We start from the raw sequence: 16,295 nt of genomic DNA on the forward strand, positions 1-16,295 counted from the left end.
GAATGATAACCTTGGTAGGTCAAGAATTTTTAGTTGGAAGTTTTTTCCTTTCAGCACTTTGAAGATGTCATGCCACTCCCTTCTCGCCTGCCATTTCTGAGTAATCCGCTGACACCCTTATGGGGTTTCCCTTGTGTGTGACAATCTGCTTTACTCTTGCTGCTTTTAAGATTTTCTGTCTTTAAATTTGACCTTTTAATTACAATGGTCTTGTTGTAGCTGTCTTTGGATTCCTATTTGGAACTTCTGGCTTCCTAGACCTGAATGTCTGTTTCCTTCCCTAACTTAGGGAAATTTTCAGCCATTAATTCTTCAAGTAAGTTTTCTGCCTCTTTCTCTTGTCTCCTTCTGCAATCCCCCTACATGAAAACGTAATTCTGCTTGATGTCCCTCGAGTTATCTTTATTTTTTAAAATTATTTTTCTGGGCAACCGTGTCAGGACCCCTCTCACTCTTGAGAGCTTTTTCTGTATCTTCACTCAATAAACTTCTATCGCTTTACTCAATAAAAGAAAATAAAGTAAAATAAAATAAAATAAAATAAAATATCTTTCAGTCGCTACGTGTGAGTGAGTTCCATTGCTACATCTCCAGTTCGCTGATCTATCCTCTGCTTCACCCAGTCTGCTGCGGAATGCCTCCAGTGTACTTTCCAGCTCGGTTACTGCCTTTTTCAGCTCTGTGGCTTCTGTTCGGTGCTTTATTATGTTTTTTCTCTCTCCACTGAAGATCTCACTGTGTTCATCTTTTTTCCTCCTGAGGCTGGTGAGCATCTTTAAGACCATTACTTTGAATTCTTTATCAGGTGGATTACTTATCTCTGTATCACTGTGATCTTTTTCTGATGTTTTGTCTTGTTCTTTCATTTGAAACCTATTTGCTTGCCCATTTTGCTTGACTCTCTTGTGTTTCTGTGCCTTCAGTAAGACAGCTACCTCTCCCAGCCTTGAAAGCTCATCTTGTGTAGGTGATAATCTTTCTCATTCAACCTTCCCCTAGTTCTTGATTGTCTCCCAAGCCTTTGTGATTGTCTAAACTGTTTGATTTGTTCTTGATATGCCCATTGTTGAGGGTGTGCCAAGACCTGTCAGCACTGATCCAAGGGGAAGAATCTCATTTACCATCTAGTTTCAGGCTGATTAGAAGCCAGACCCTTGGGTACTAGCTTTTGAAGTATGAATGAACTGCCTTTCCCTGCTGTAGCAAGGCAGCTGGAGAGTGCAGATGAGAGGGCACACTCGCTGGTCTCAGAAAGGTAGTGTGACAATGTATTGACTGCGCATGCCTGTGGGTTTCAGAAACACTGTGGAGAGTGCCTCATCAGTGTGTGCGCACAGCCACGAGTGCTGCGACCGTTCATGCTCACCAGCCGCAGCCAGGGGTAGTGGAGTGTCCTGACTGCCCACGCCTCCAGCCTTCCCTAGGAAGTGACAGAACTGCACGACCATTTGTGTTTGCCCACTCCAGCTGCGGAATCGGAGAGCACTGCACTCACCTGCACTCTGGCCTGAGCAATGACTTCTCACCCCAATCCATCCCAGCCAAGTGCTGGAGGATGTTGTGTCCAAGCTCGCCCACCATGCTAGCAAGCTACGTGGACAGTGCAACAATGGCATCCACGCGCACCTGTCTCCGGGGAGAATCTCAACTGTCCGCTGCCCCTCCAGCCAATGCCCTCAGACCAGCAAACGGATCTCCCTCACCTACAGTCTAGGAACTTTCCAACTGCTGTTTGTTCGCTAGGTCTGGGGACAAACTGGACGGCATGCAAACACTCCAACAGGGGAATCTCAGTTTCTTATAGAACTTTAGAACCCCCAGATATCAGCCCCGTTGGTTTTCCCAGCCAGACTTTCAAGGGGCTCCTCTTTCCAGTGCAGGTCCCAGAGGTCAGGGTGCCAGATGTGGAACACCAACCCTTTACTCCTTCAGGAGAAGCACCTGTCTGTGGGAATCTCTATTTTGTATCAATGAGCTGGCATGGGGTTTTTTACAAGACTGTGCCTCTGTCTGTTCTATCATCCTCAGTGAGGTCCTTTTATCCCTTGTTATGGAGAAGCAGTTCATCTAGTTTCAAGATCTTTTCCAGAGAGCAATAATCCATATGGAGCTCTAAGTCTGTAAGTCCGTGCGAGGAAGAGAGTTCAGGATTTTCCTACACTATCATCTTGGACCCTTTCCACGTTTGCTATTACTAATGTATAATTTTCTGCATTAATAAAGGACAAATGTTATTGTGAGTTTTCTATTTTGGTGCAATCTTTCTCAAGTTTAGGAATCACAGTATCCTTGCATCACAAAACTAGTTTAGAAGTTCTCCCATACACTGAAATAGCTTAAGAGGCATTAGGATCGATGAATATTTAAAGGGATAGTAAAATCCTCCATGAGATTATCTGGGCCATGTTCTTTTTGCTTTGTTCATTCTCTTGATTTTTTTTTCTTCAAAGTTTTTTACTGTATTTGTGTCGAAGTTCAGCCTATCTTCTATCTATCACATTCTCTTCAACCTTTTAAATCCAAAAAACTTTCTTCTTTATATCTTAACTTTCTATTAAGTTGTTATCTGTTACATTTGTTTTTTTCCTGAGTTTGTCTTCCATTTCAGAATCCTAAATCCTTTGTGGGTGTTGGCAGCTCTCATTTAAAATCTTCCATTCTACGGTATAGACGTTCCTCAAAAAGTTGAAAATAGAGCTACCCTACAACCCAGCAATTGTACTACTAGGGATTTACCCCAAAGATACAAATGTAGTGATCCAAGGGGCACCTGCACCCCAATGTGTATAGCAGCAATGTCCACAACAGCCAAACTATGGAAAGAGCCCAGACGTCCATCAACAGATGAATGGATAAAGAAAATGTGGGATGTGTGTGTATATATGTACGTATGTATATAAATACACATGTCCAATGGAGTATCACTCAGCCATCAAAAAAAAAAATGAAATCTTGCCATTTGCAACGATGTGGATGGAACCAGAAGGTATTATGCTAAGCAAAATAATCAGAGAAAGATAATATTCTTATGATGTCACTGATATGTCGAATTTAAGAAACAAAACAGAGGATCAGAGGGGAAGAGAAGAAAAAATAAAACAAGACGAAATCAGAGAAGGAGGCAAACCATAAAAGACTCTTAATCATAGGAAACAAACAGGGTTGCTGGAGGAGAGGTGGGTGGGGCGATGGGGTAACTGGGTGATGGGCATTAAGGAGGGCACATGATGGAACGAGCACTGGGTGTTATATAAGACTGATGAACCACTGACCTCTACCTCTGAACGTAATAATACACTATATGTTAATTAACTGATTTTAAATTAAGAAAAAAACAAAAAAAGGTGGAAAAAAGTAAAACCTTCCTTTTTTCACTCACTTCATTTCTGATATTTTTACAGTCCTAATATATGCTGTTTTTTCTTCACACATTCTATCATTTTCTTAAATTTTTAAGCTCATCTGGAACTACTGAGTCACAGTTTTCATCAGTTTAGGGATAGGTCTGTCTGTGAACTCTCATTAGCTGTAGGAATATTGTTTGGCTCCTAATCTCTCTCAACTTCTAAAAACTTTGCATGGGATTTAACTGAGATATAGTTCTGTCACTTAATGTTTTGGATGAAGAAAGTTTGCCTGTACTTTCAAAGGGAGGGAACAGGCCAGAGGAGCTTACTTTATTTTTTTTTAACTTCATAGCCATCAGATGCCATTACACGCACCCACAACTGGGATTCTGTTCCCAGTTTCTGCTGCTCTTTTCAGACGAAGCCGTCATGCTCTGCAGCAAGCACTTTTCGACAATCTGGGGTCTTTTATGCCTGGGGATGTCCAAAGCCCACTTGTTTCCCCCCACTCCCTTTTGTACAGATGCCGACACCATGCAGACACTACTAATGACGGCAGTGTGTCCCTACAAGCCGACTGTAATTGGGGGCTGTGGGAATACTCTGTTTTCAAGATGGTTTCTGTGGGTCCTTGGTTTTGCATTCTAGTTGCTTTGCTGCTATTTTTAGCATTCAGCGAGGTTCAAAACTGTATCACTGTCACTACCATCATCCCCAAGCTATTTCTGAACTGTCACTCATCTAACAGGAGTCCTGAAAAAAATGTGAGGGTAAAAAAATGGATAAAATTAATTAGTTGACTTAAGAAAAGTATACTGCTTACATTTGGCTTATTGGCTGTGTTATAATATCCAGGAAGGAATCTAAAGCTTCTTCGGAAGAGCAAACGCTTTTATCGTAAACAGCAAAGTACTCTAAGAATTATCTGTTTAACCACATTCAATCACTGGGATGCCATCTTGGTAATGACTAATTTCATAGTCCTCCTTTTATATTATCTTTTTAATTTCCAGGAAAAATGACATAATTCATGAGACCACAATAAAACACAAACAGGGATTCTGATATGTTCTGCCTTAAAAGGGAAACAAAATTTAGCCAAGGATCACCAGTAATTCAAAAGGGTTTCACACAACAAAAACGAGACCTTCAGATTCTAGTGTTTGAAAAATGAATAAGATTCCTTTTTTACTATCTCTAAACTGAAACATGTTCCAGCAAAATCTGACATAATCTAGGGCAGCAGCCTCGTGATTTAAGTGCTATCCAGCCAACACTGAGGTGGTGTTACTCCAATTTCTCATTTCTCCCTTTTACATTACTGTTTTAAGGTTTTTAAAAGAACACCTAATGGTTCCATTTGAGAAAAGTTCTCCCTTTTTACACCCACTTAAATGACTTTTCACATATTACTTAATGTTCCCTTTTTAAACCTAACACTACATTAACACGTAAAAAACTGTTTTCACAGCTGTCATTTTAATAACTGTATTTATTTTACTGAGTTCCTTTAAAGAGCACTAAGTAGCTGTCACAACAGGCAACCCAGTGGCCAAATCGGGACTGATTTTTAAAACCACACCAAACAAGTGAATGAGCTGGTGTCATATATGATCTCTACATGTCTCGCAAGGAACAACACTGTTCAAAGCAGAGAATATAAATGAATTCAGAACCAGCGTTCTGTCTACCTTCACATTATAAGTGCTATCTGAAGGTGCACCCGGCTGGCACAGCGGTTAAGCGTCTGCCTTCGGCTCAGGGCGTGATCCCGGCGTTACGGGATCGAGCCCCACATCAGGCTCCTCCGCTGGGAGCCTGCTTCTTCCCCTCCCACTTCCCCTGCTGTGTTCCCTCTCTCGCTGGCTGTCTCTATCTCTGTCAAATAAATAAAATCTTTTAAAAAAAAAAAAGCACTATCTGAAGGACCACGGATAACAAGGACCCCAGGGATTAAAGACACAAGGCTGGGGAGCTGGGATGGCTCAGTCAGTTACGCGTCTGTCTTTGGCTCAGGTCGTGATCTCAGGGTCCTGGGATCGAATCCCGCATTGGGCTCCAAGCTCAGCGGGGAGCCTGCTTCTCCCTCTCCCTCTGCCGCTCCCCCCGCTTGTGCTCTTACTCTCTTTCTGTCTCTGACAAATAAATAAGTAAAACCTTTAAAACCCCAAGACTGCATTTGAAAGCAATGGTTGCTCCCTTCTTCACGTTATGAAATACCACGCACACCAAATCTAAGCTTTGCTGGAAAATCTTAAATGTATCTTTATTCATGGAGCTAATCTTCAGCAGCTTTTATCATCCAACCAAGGCCACGTATTTTAAGGCTTGTTTAGAAACTCCCAATCTTCAAGGTACCAATTTCTCTATTAACTCAGGCAACATTAGCGGCTTCAACAAAGCCCCTCATGAATTTTATGACATAAATGAAATGTATTACTCTGGGGGGGGCGGCTCGGTGGCTCAGTCAGTTAAGCGTCTGACCCCTGATTTCCATTCAGGTCATGATCTCAGGGTTGTGGGATCGAGCCCTGAGTTAGGCTCTGCGCTCAGCGGGGAGTCTGCTTGAAGACCGTCTCTACTCCTCTGCCCCCTCCACCACTGCGTGCGTGCTCTAACACATATTTTAAAAATAAATTTAAAAAATGTGACTCTATCCTTTTAGATCGTGTTTAGTCATTGCTCTAATAGGTGTTACTAATGGGCTGGCGATATTCCTACAGGTGGTGCTTTGGTGGCTCAGGGTTGCCCCCATTTAATGCCGAAAGCCACAATTCACAATAAATAAATTACACTTCTGAATATCTATGTGCCAATAACAGGGTAACCATCATTATGAAGCATAGACACCCAGGTACCAGCAAGAGGAAAAGGAACATCCTGGCCACTCTGTATACACACTATGGCAAAACCTAAGTAAAAGAATTAAATGAATAGGAACAAGGCATGCGCTCTACAGAGAACCTAATTAGAAGAAAGTTCACACAAAAGAAAGAAATTTCTATAAATCGCTTCTTGAAAAACTTGACAAAAATCTGAAGGTCTAAAACTCAAAAACGAGAGGATTTAAAAAAAAACAAGAATTGAGATCACTCACAGCTTTAAAAACATGAGCAAGGAAGGGGACAAAAAGAACAAACAAAATCACTACGGAATCAACCAATCACCTAGAAACAGCAGGAAACAGAGGAGGCAAGCCTGAAAAAAAACCAGGCTGACTTTATGCCCACTTACTCAGGTGACACCAAACGTGAATTTGGATCAAAGCAAAGGAATGCAGAGTACTAAGAACAGCAAATACTGGAATAATATAAAACCAACTTCTTCTCATTAAAAATACTTTAAAATAGAATTAGGTGTTGAAAGCAAAAGTAGTAACAGCGTATTCTGTGGATGATGACCAATGCGTTAGTAAAATCTAGGACAACAAAGAATAAGATGGGAGAAATTAAAACATTAAGTTTTAAGATTCTTAAAATGTGATATGGCATATTTTTGGTGGACAAACTCTTTGGGTGGCCTCTGTTATGTGCTGATCCTGGTGTTCACATCCTTGTGTCACCCCAGCCCTTGAGTGTGGGCAGGACCTGTGACTCTACGGCAAGGGGTATATGCCAATTTTATGTGATGATGTCATTGGGTTGTGTAAGACATCGGTGGCCAACGTGCCATCATCTCCCTCTTCCCTGCTGGTTGTGAGGAAAGCAAGAGGCCATGATAAGGGACGGCAATGCCCTGTAGAAGCATGGGGCAGCCAGCAAAAAGCTGACGCTCTCAGTCCTAGTTGCAAGGAAATGAATGACACAAACCACCACATGGATGGAGAAATGGATCTTTTCCCAGTTCAGCCTCCAGATGAGTCAAGCTGTCCCTCCACTCCTAACCCACAGAAGCCGTGACATAATGTATGTTGCTTTAAGAGGTTAGGTTTGTGGCACCTGCTATGCAGCCATAAAAATGAGTATTATTGATACAGTGCTTTGGCTTAAATCTATCACCCTGCTGTTCCTTTTCTATCTGCCCCCCTGTACTTTGTCTCCTTTTCCTGCCTGCAGTTAGATTGAATATTATTTTATGCTCCATTTTATCTTCTTTGTTGGCTTCCTGCTATAAATCTCTATTTGCTTGTTTTTTTATCTTAGGGTCTGCTTTACAGTTCATAACTATACATCTTCATCGCAGCCCACGTTCAAGTCCTACTGTACCGCTTCACGTCTGTACGGCAACCTTACAAGGTTCTCCCCATCCCACCTTTGTGCTATTATTGTCATTCACTTTGTCCTTACGTGTGTTATAAACTGCACATTGTTTTTCTTCAAATGGTAAAATATCTTTAATTTGAGCTTTGTTCTGGATGCAGGAAGTTAAGTTACTTGGAAACAGCTTATCTTTTTGCCTCTTGTGTTTAAGATTCGTCAAGGCTGGGTCAGCGCTAAGGCTTGAGATATTATTCTACGTTACACACTACCACTCTGGGTACTCGCACTTCCTGGGCAGCCTCGACACCCCCTGCTCCTGCTAGTGGGGGATGTGACGTCTAATCCTCTCAGGTACATCAATCTTTGCTCGGCCTCAGGTGCCCCCTGCGCGTGCGTGTGATCTCCTCTCGTAACCTGCCCCGCTGTCTAGGTCCTCCCAGACTCACAGCTTTATTTGTCACGCATCTTGTCCCGTAAGCCCTGCCTGGATTCCCACACCTTGTACCCTAAGATGAGATCTCTCTTGGAACAACAGGATAGGTCAATCACAGCGCTCATCTCACTTGTTTCCCGTCACTTTGGGATCATTATACTTCCATGCCTGATAACCAGGTCTTAAAAACCATCGTTTCATGTATATTGTCTATTTTCTGGTCACTTGAGGCAGGAAGACAATGTGGTTACTTTGTCTTGGCTGGAAGCATCGGTCTTCAGCTCTTCATGAAGAAGAAAGGCTGACTGGGCGTGAAACCAAGAGTACACAGGGCAAAGCAAAAGGCCCCGTAGAATCCCCCGAAGAAGCAGGACCACGGCCCTCATCAAGCAACTGGCAACACATGTGCGACCTAATTTTAGAGCTAGTGAACAGTGACTGCACTGTGCCTCAAATTTTCCATCTTTTTCAGTGAATGTGCCTACCGTTATTGTCTGCTTCTCTTACTAGTGTATGCTTGGGGGGTGTGTGTGTGTGTGTGTGCGCACGCGTGCGTAAGGGGTGCAGATAATTTGTCTCTTAAATTCACGCATCTTCAGACTGAAGCACTGAGGAGCCTCTTCTCTGTCTGAGCCTTGGATGGATGGGATCCTCAGCCTCGAGCCTAAGCCTAGTGCCCACTGGGATGAGACTTTCTTGGGAGGATCTGAACATATTTTAACTTGAGAGAAGTGTAAGTTTGTGGCCAGAGGGTAGACTGTGGTGGATTAAAGGTGGCCACCAATTACCTGACACTACTCCCTTCGAGAGTTAGAGTTAGGACCCCCCCTTCGGAATGCAGATGGGCTCTGTGACAAACAAAATAAGGCAAAATGAAGCTGCACTCATGTGTGGTCCCAGGCCCTAACGAAGACAGTGGCATCTTCCACCTCATGTCCGGGGAGCATCTTTTGGGACAGAAATCAGAAGCCATACAGTAAGCCCAACTACACTGAATTTGCTGTGCAAGAAGAGAGTGTCAGCAGCCTGTCCCAAGCTGTCCCGGTGATTCTGGTCCAGGCATCAAACTTGTGAGTGAAGGACCATTTCAACTACTCCAGCTCCAGCAAACACCATATGAAGAACAGAGGCCCTACACACACGGTCCCCAGTCATCTCCAGACGTCTGAGCCAGTCCAGTTGAGGCCCCAGATGCCAGGCAGCAGCGGCAAACCATCCCGCTAAGCCCTAGGCAAATCCCTCAGCTATAACACCACAACGTACAAGAAAGTGGTTGTTATAAATAACTGGAATAGGAGGAAAATTGGGAGTTCAGTTTGTATATCCTTCTTACAGATAAGATACAGTAGAAAGGTCAACTTGATATTTAGATACAGGATTCCGGAAGAAATCCAAAATGAAGACATAAATTTGGGAGACCTCTTACTCGTCCTATTCTACTTTTCCTTTTTCCATTGCACTTACCACCTCTGACATTTGCTGGATAATTTATTTATTACGTCTAATGTTTACTGTCTATCTTCCCTGATACAATGTAAACTCCTCAAAGAAAGAATTTTTGTTTTATTCATTAATGTATTCCCTGCTCAGAGAACAGTAACTGGCATACAGAAAACAAGTATTTGTTGAATAAATGAACCAACCTAAAAATGGTATTTAAGACCACTTTAATGATGGCATTACCTTGAGAGAGAGAGAGAGAGTCTGTGTATAGAGAAAAGAATGGAGGATGGGCATTTCAACACTTAGCGAGTGAGAAAATGAAGAGGAACCTGGGAAGGAACTGGGAGGATGCCGCCAGTAAGGACGGAGGAGAAATAACAGACAGTGGTCTAGAAGCAAGGAAGTGCCTCACGTATGTCAGTAATGCTGACAGAGCCAGGGGAACACTGAGCAGCCGTCACGTGATTTGCCTGTGGGGAGGGTTCACGGAGGACTGTGACCCAAACCGGGAGGATGAAGTCTAACTGAGAACAGAAGGAGAATGGAAGGAGAGGACACAGATATTATTGAAATGGGTTCTGCTGTCGAGTGGAGAAGAAACATGGCTAGAGGGGATATGATGCCAGAGTTTGTTGTTATAAAATGCTTTTGTGCTAAAAGGAATAATCTTACAGGAGGGAAAAACCTAATAATACAGGGAGAGTAGGGACAACTGAGTACGTACGAAGGGATGAAATCCAGAACATAAATGAGTGGGTTAGACCTAGGAAAGAATAATAACAAAATGTGTATCGCCAGAGGAAAAGCAGAGTACACAGGTACAGACGCAGGGATGCTGAGAGAGGTGGTAGAAAATCTCTTTGATGTGGTTCTGTTTCTCAGTAAAACAGGAAGCAAAGTCCTCCACTCAGACAGACAGGAGGTGTGAACAGTCCCTCAGCGCTGTACTCCAATACATTTGGCACACGTCGCAGAAGAACTTCTCGTGCTTTGGGGTAAATCCCTAGTAGTGCAACTGCTAGGTCATAGGGTAGCTTTATTTCCAACTTTTTGAGGAACCATACTGCTTTCCAGAGTGGCTGTACCAACTTGCATTCACACAAGCAGTGTAAGAGGGTTCCCCTTTCTCCACATCCTCGCCAACAATGTTGTTTCCAGACTTAACTTTAGCCATTCTCACAGGTGTGAGGTGCTATCTCATTGTGGTTTTGATGTGTATTTCCCTGATGGCAAGTGATGTGGAGCATCTCTTCATGTGTCTGTTGGCCATTTGTATGTCCTCTTTGGAGAAGTGTCTGTTCATGTCTTCTGCCCATTTCTTGACTGGATTATTTGTTTTTTGGGTGTGGAGTTTGATAAGTTCTTTATAGATTTTGGATACTAGCCCTTTAACTGATATGTCATTTGCGAATATCTTCTCCCATTCTGTCAGTTGTCTTTTGGTTTTGCCGACTGTTTCCTTTGCTATGCAAAAGCTTTTTATCTTGATGAAGTCCCAATAGTTCATTTTTGCTTTTGTTTCCCTTGCCTTTGGAGACGTGTCTAGCAAGAAGTTGCGGCAGCCGAGGTCGAAGCGGTTGCTGCCTGTGTTCTCTAGGATTTTGATGGATTCCTGTCTCACATTTAGGTCTTTCATCCATTTTGAGTCTACTTTTGTTCATGGTGTAAGGAAATGGTCCAGTTTCATTCTTCTGCATGTGGCTTTCCGATTTTCCCAACACCATCTGTTCAAGAGACTGTTTTTCCATTGGATGTTCTTTCCTGCTTTGTTGAAGATTAGCTGACCATACAAATGTAGTGATCCGAAGGGGCACCCGCACCCCAGTGTGTACAGCAGCAATGTCCACAATGGCCAAACTGTGGAAAGAGCCCAGATGTTCATCAACAGATGAACGGATAAAGAAGATGTGGCGTATACATCTACAATGGAATATTATATAGCCGTCAAAAAATAAAATCTTGCCATTTGCAACAACATGGATAGAACTAGAGGGTATTATGCTAAGCAAAATAAGTCAACAAGAGAAAGACAATTATCACATGAGCTCACTGATATGTGGAATTTAAGAAACAAGGCAGAGGATCATAGGGGAAGAGAGGAAAAAAATGAAACAGGACAAAACCAGAGAGGGAGACAAACCATAAGAGATTCTTAATCACAGGAAACAAACTGAGGGCTGCTGGAGGGGAAGGGGGTGGGGGATGGGGTAACTGGGTGACAGGCATTGGGGAGGGTATGTGTTGTAATGAGCACTGGGTATTATATAAGACTGATGAGTCACAGACCTGTACCCCTGAAACAAATAATACATTATATGTTAATTAATTGAATTTAAATTAAAAAGGGGGAAAAAAAGAACTTCTCTTGTGCTATAATTATTTATGTACATGTCTCCTTCTCCACTAGACTATAACATAATTTAAAGTAGGGGAAGTACTTTTTATTTCTGCACTAAAAGCACAACACAAAATGCCCTGCAAACGAATGTTAATTCACGGATTAAATAAATAAATGTTATACATTCCTCTAAGCCTCTGCAGTAAAGCTCAAAGAGTCTGAAAATAGCAATAAATATAATACTAGCAAGTATCTAACTGATAATTATACTTAAATTCAACTTGCAAATATTGAGAAATTGAATCCACTAAACTTCAACTTACATTTGAAATTTTAAAACTACAGCTAGAACATAATCATTTTTTAACATACCAAAGAAATAACAAGATGCCGACATTAAAAAGAACTATGGGGAGTTAGGAGTTACTCCAGACTGTGCACCACACTGACTCTAGGTAATCAACATGTCATGACAAAATGTCAAGGATCAGCTCCAAAACCCAGTATCTCTGAAAAACCGTTGCAACAAAAATACCTTCCATAGTAAAAAAAAATAGGCGCACTCTTACACCATGGTCATATTTTATAAGTATATGGCTTCCTCTTGACGCCACGCGTAAGAACAAAGGAAAAATGAAGACGCGCAGATCAAGTGCCGGGCAACAGGATGTGCTCTGGACATTTAGGATACGCGCATTACGATGCTGTAATAATACAACACCAAAATGACGGCTTGGCTTAAATTGTCACCTTTCAAAACCCAAAACAATTGTAAATTGTGTTATTTGGAACAACTATGTTTAAAATTCCCAAAATTCAAAGACACTATTTAAAATCCAGAAAAAAAAACCAAATCATGAACACGTTTATGCTTCATTTAATTCTTTATTGTTCTTGGGACATTCTTTTTCCTTTAATAAAAAGAAGAGCAGTGACTACCGATAGAAAATTAAAAGCCTTTCTATAAAATGCTATGAAAAGAAATTGCAATTATTACTGAAAATGCCAATTCGGTTTAAAATATTCAAGAGAAGCCAGACAACAGTCTTCACAACCTTGAAGCAGACCCATTTCCCTCCGAACCAACGATCTGCTACACCTCCCAGATAATCCTTCAGAGGAGTCTTTCCACATCTTAAACCGCACAGTTGAGAACACCAAGACGTAGCTACAGAACAGGAATGTGAGCGGGGCCTCCCTGTATCTGGTCTTGCTCCCCAGTTACGACAGCGCAATCCACAGGACAAGGTAGGGCAGGAACACGATCAGTGACGCATGGGTGTCTGAGACCCAGAGCGGGACTTTCTCCCCCTCTGGCCTGAGGGTCAGCGGTCTAGTTAGACGCAATGGAAATAAAACTCAAAGGAATCTGAAGAAGAAATTTAAAAAATAAAAGGTATGACTCAACACTTTTTACTTTTGGTGAAGTCGAATGGTTTCCACCACTGGGCAAATTGCAGTGCTTTCTTCCTCTGGTCCTCAAAGCTTTCCCGGATCCCCTTCCTCCACAGTCTTGGCTCTACATCCAGCATCCCACCAATGATTTCCTTTTAAAGATAATGAGAAAAATACAGACACATGTCTGAAAACAGAATGAAACTATTTGTTTATTCTGCTCCTAAATATAAAATTAGTAGTTCTTTGTGAGGATGTTCAAATTTTACATAAATATTAGTTTCAAGTTAAAAAAATCTTATTTTCCAGTACGGAGGTTCCGCAAAAAGTTAAAAATAGAACTACCCTACCATCCAGCAATCACACTACTAGCCAAAAGATACAAATATACAGATTCGAAGGGGTACATGCACCCCAATGTTTATAGCAGCATTATCAACAACAGCCAAATTATGGAAGCAACCCAAGTGTCCACCGACTGATGAATGGATAAGGAAGATGTGGTGTGTATATATATACATATACACAATGGAATATTAGTCGTAAAAAGAATGAAATCTTGCCATTTGCAATGATGTAGATGGAACTAGAGAATGTAATGCTAAGCGAAATAAGTCAGAGAAAGACAAATACCATATGATTTCACTCCTATGTGGAATTTAAGACACAAAACAAATGAACACGGGGGGCAGGGGGGAAGAGAAAAGTAAACCAAGAAACAGACTCTAAACTAGAAAGAACCAACTGATGGGGAGGTGGGGGGGGTGTTGGGGGAACAGGTGCTGCGTATGAAGGAGGGCAGCTGTTGTGATGAGCACCAGGTGTTGTATGGAAGTACTGAGTCACTAAATTCTACAGCTGAAACTAATTTTGCAGTGTGTGTTAACTAGCTGGAATTTAAATACAAACGTGGGGGGGGGAATATTGTTTTCAGTTAGTTCTAACTATGCAAACCCTCTGATTCTAGGAGTGCTGGCTGTGTCTCCTGTCAAGCAATTTGTCCATTTTGTTGCTTGTTAGTACATCCACCAGAGAGGAGCAAAGGGGAGAAAGAGAGGGTGAAATTTACTTATTTTGGTTCTTCTGAGCTGTTCTAGTAAACAGGATGGAGAAAAAGTTAACCAACATGTAGCAATTATGAACTCTGTGTCTGGACTGCAGGCCAAGGGCAGGCTCAGGTTCTCTCTACTACCCTGCATATTTATAAGCCAGTTTCTTCCACTATTCGCTGGAGATATTTTATCAGGAGACAGAATCATATTTTAATACTAATCCAAATAAATAAAGAATTAAAAATTATAAATCACCTTCACTCAAAAGTCACATTCCAAAGCCCTGTAAGAAACAGATTTTGAGTAGTCTGCTTACCTACACAATTTCCGCATGATTCTCTTCCTGTGCTGTTAGCTACAGAAATTAATGCAACTTTACGAGCATCCAAGTACACGAGGATACGGGGAAGACGTGTAATGCTTAGAGGGCAACACAGGAAAACACTGGACTGAGCATCAAATTCTGCATATTCGGTCTGCTTCTACAGGGCTGTGTGGGGAGATCTTGGACAGCATCTTAACATTCTGACCAAGAGGACCAAACTGTGTCCAAACAAGTACCAAATATCACGGGGATACAACGAGAACTGACATACATCTACGCGCCTTCCGAGAACTCGTAGCAGAATGTGGGGCTGTGGAAGAGTAACCCAAGTACACCAAGAACCGTCTTAGAAAGGGAGGAAGGTAAATAAGCCAAAGCAGACTAAATGGAGACTCAAAAAAAGAAGATTCTATTTTTAGATAAATCAGAAAAAGCTTCATGGAAAACAGAACCTTTTTCACCTGGAAACAAATAAAGGACCAGTAGAGACAATAATTTATGGAAAACACAAGCAGAAAGGCCTGAGCTATGCTCGATGAAAACGTCAGTTCTAGAACGATTATTGCTCAGACTGTATGACGGACTATCGCAGCAGTCACATTAACTTCATTCCAGTCCCTGATACGAACTTACACACTTCCCAGCTACTCAGCAGACCCTAAACATATGGCTGTACCCACCAGGCAATGTGCAGTGATGAAAGTACCAGCAGTCTATAGACCGACACTCGGACACCTGCCCGGGAACGGTGTGAAATGAGAGTCATATACTCTTCTTGGACTGCATGGTGCTTCACTCCACACGAAGGGGTCTGCCTACTTCAACCACAAACGAGGGGTGCTTGTATCCCAGCTTCTGTCTGAAGCTCAGCTTCTTCATTTGTGAGATGAACGGAGTAACGGTCTCTCCAGAACAGAACGTGCCTCACTGTCAGCTCACTGTGAGCGTCAGCAGTGTCACCCTTCTCGGCACAAGGCGGGCTGGCTCCACAGGAAAGCAACTACCAGCCCGCTTGACTGTGTCCGTAAACGTTCGATTGCAGAGCGACCTTCCTGACTGTTATGAATATTCTGGGACATTTTTCTTAATAGTTTCTAGCTTCTTCCTCTAAAAATTGAGTGGAACAGTACTCACCAAATTCACTCTATATTGTGCCCAAAGTTTTGATTTCCCTTTGAAAGAAAAGTGTTACCAAATCGCTAACCTCTGGAATTTTATTAAATCTGTGAGCATACCTTTCCAAAGTAATGAGGGAATTTGTGTTGATCTTCAATGACATGGGCAAACCCTCCTTGGAGGCCAAAATCCACAGCGAAGTAAGGTAAGCCTCTGGGTACCTAGTAAACAGATAAATCACACATGAACACAGCCCGGAATCAGAAAGTTCCTCTGAATCCCTTCTCCTGCTCTGAGACATGACAGTAATTAAGCAACCCTTCAAGACAAACGTACATAATAAGTTCCTAATTCTAGAAATGCTTAGGCAATGACCTAATTTTCAAAGTAAAACATTTCATTTGGTAGCCTTTCAGCCGACCACTCTTCATAACATCCAACAATTATAATCAAAACCAATATTTTCCTGTCTTTGAAGAAAACAGGAAAGAAAAGGTACTAATTTTTTCCTTAGACTACAAAGAGAATAAGGATATGGTTCCCTGTATTTCCCTCACAAAGCAGAACAGGGAGAGGCCTACCCATATACACAGAGCTTTGTTTATAACCTGAGACTTTACTATTATTTATTTATCAAAAATAAACTA

General features: G+C 42.0%; 1 protein-coding gene across 2 annotated transcripts in view; it reads right to left on the reverse strand.

The window, feature by feature from the left end:
- Positions 1 to 847: 847 nt before the first annotated feature.
- Positions 848 to 16,295, reverse strand: part of CWF19L2 (CWF19 like cell cycle control factor 2) — a 156,637-nt gene continuing 141,189 nt past the window's right edge. For both annotated transcript variants that reach the window (XM_057316733.1, XM_026505860.4), the window contains 3 exons: positions 15,768 to 15,869; positions 13,178 to 13,307; positions 848 to 11,342 (listed from right to left, as the gene is read on the reverse strand). In XM_057316733.1, the coding sequence (XP_057172716.1) occupies positions 11,080 to 11,342; positions 13,178 to 13,307; positions 15,768 to 15,869 (495 nt within the window). In that variant the 3' untranslated portion in view covers positions 848 to 11,079. The remainder of the gene's footprint in view (positions 11,343 to 13,177; positions 13,308 to 15,767; positions 15,870 to 16,295) is intronic.

Source organism: Ursus arctos, unplaced genomic scaffold, assembly GCF_023065955.2.
Source record: "Ursus arctos isolate Adak ecotype North America unplaced genomic scaffold, UrsArc2.0 scaffold_22, whole genome shotgun sequence".
NCBI lineage: Eukaryota > Metazoa > Chordata > Mammalia > Carnivora > Ursidae > Ursus > Ursus arctos.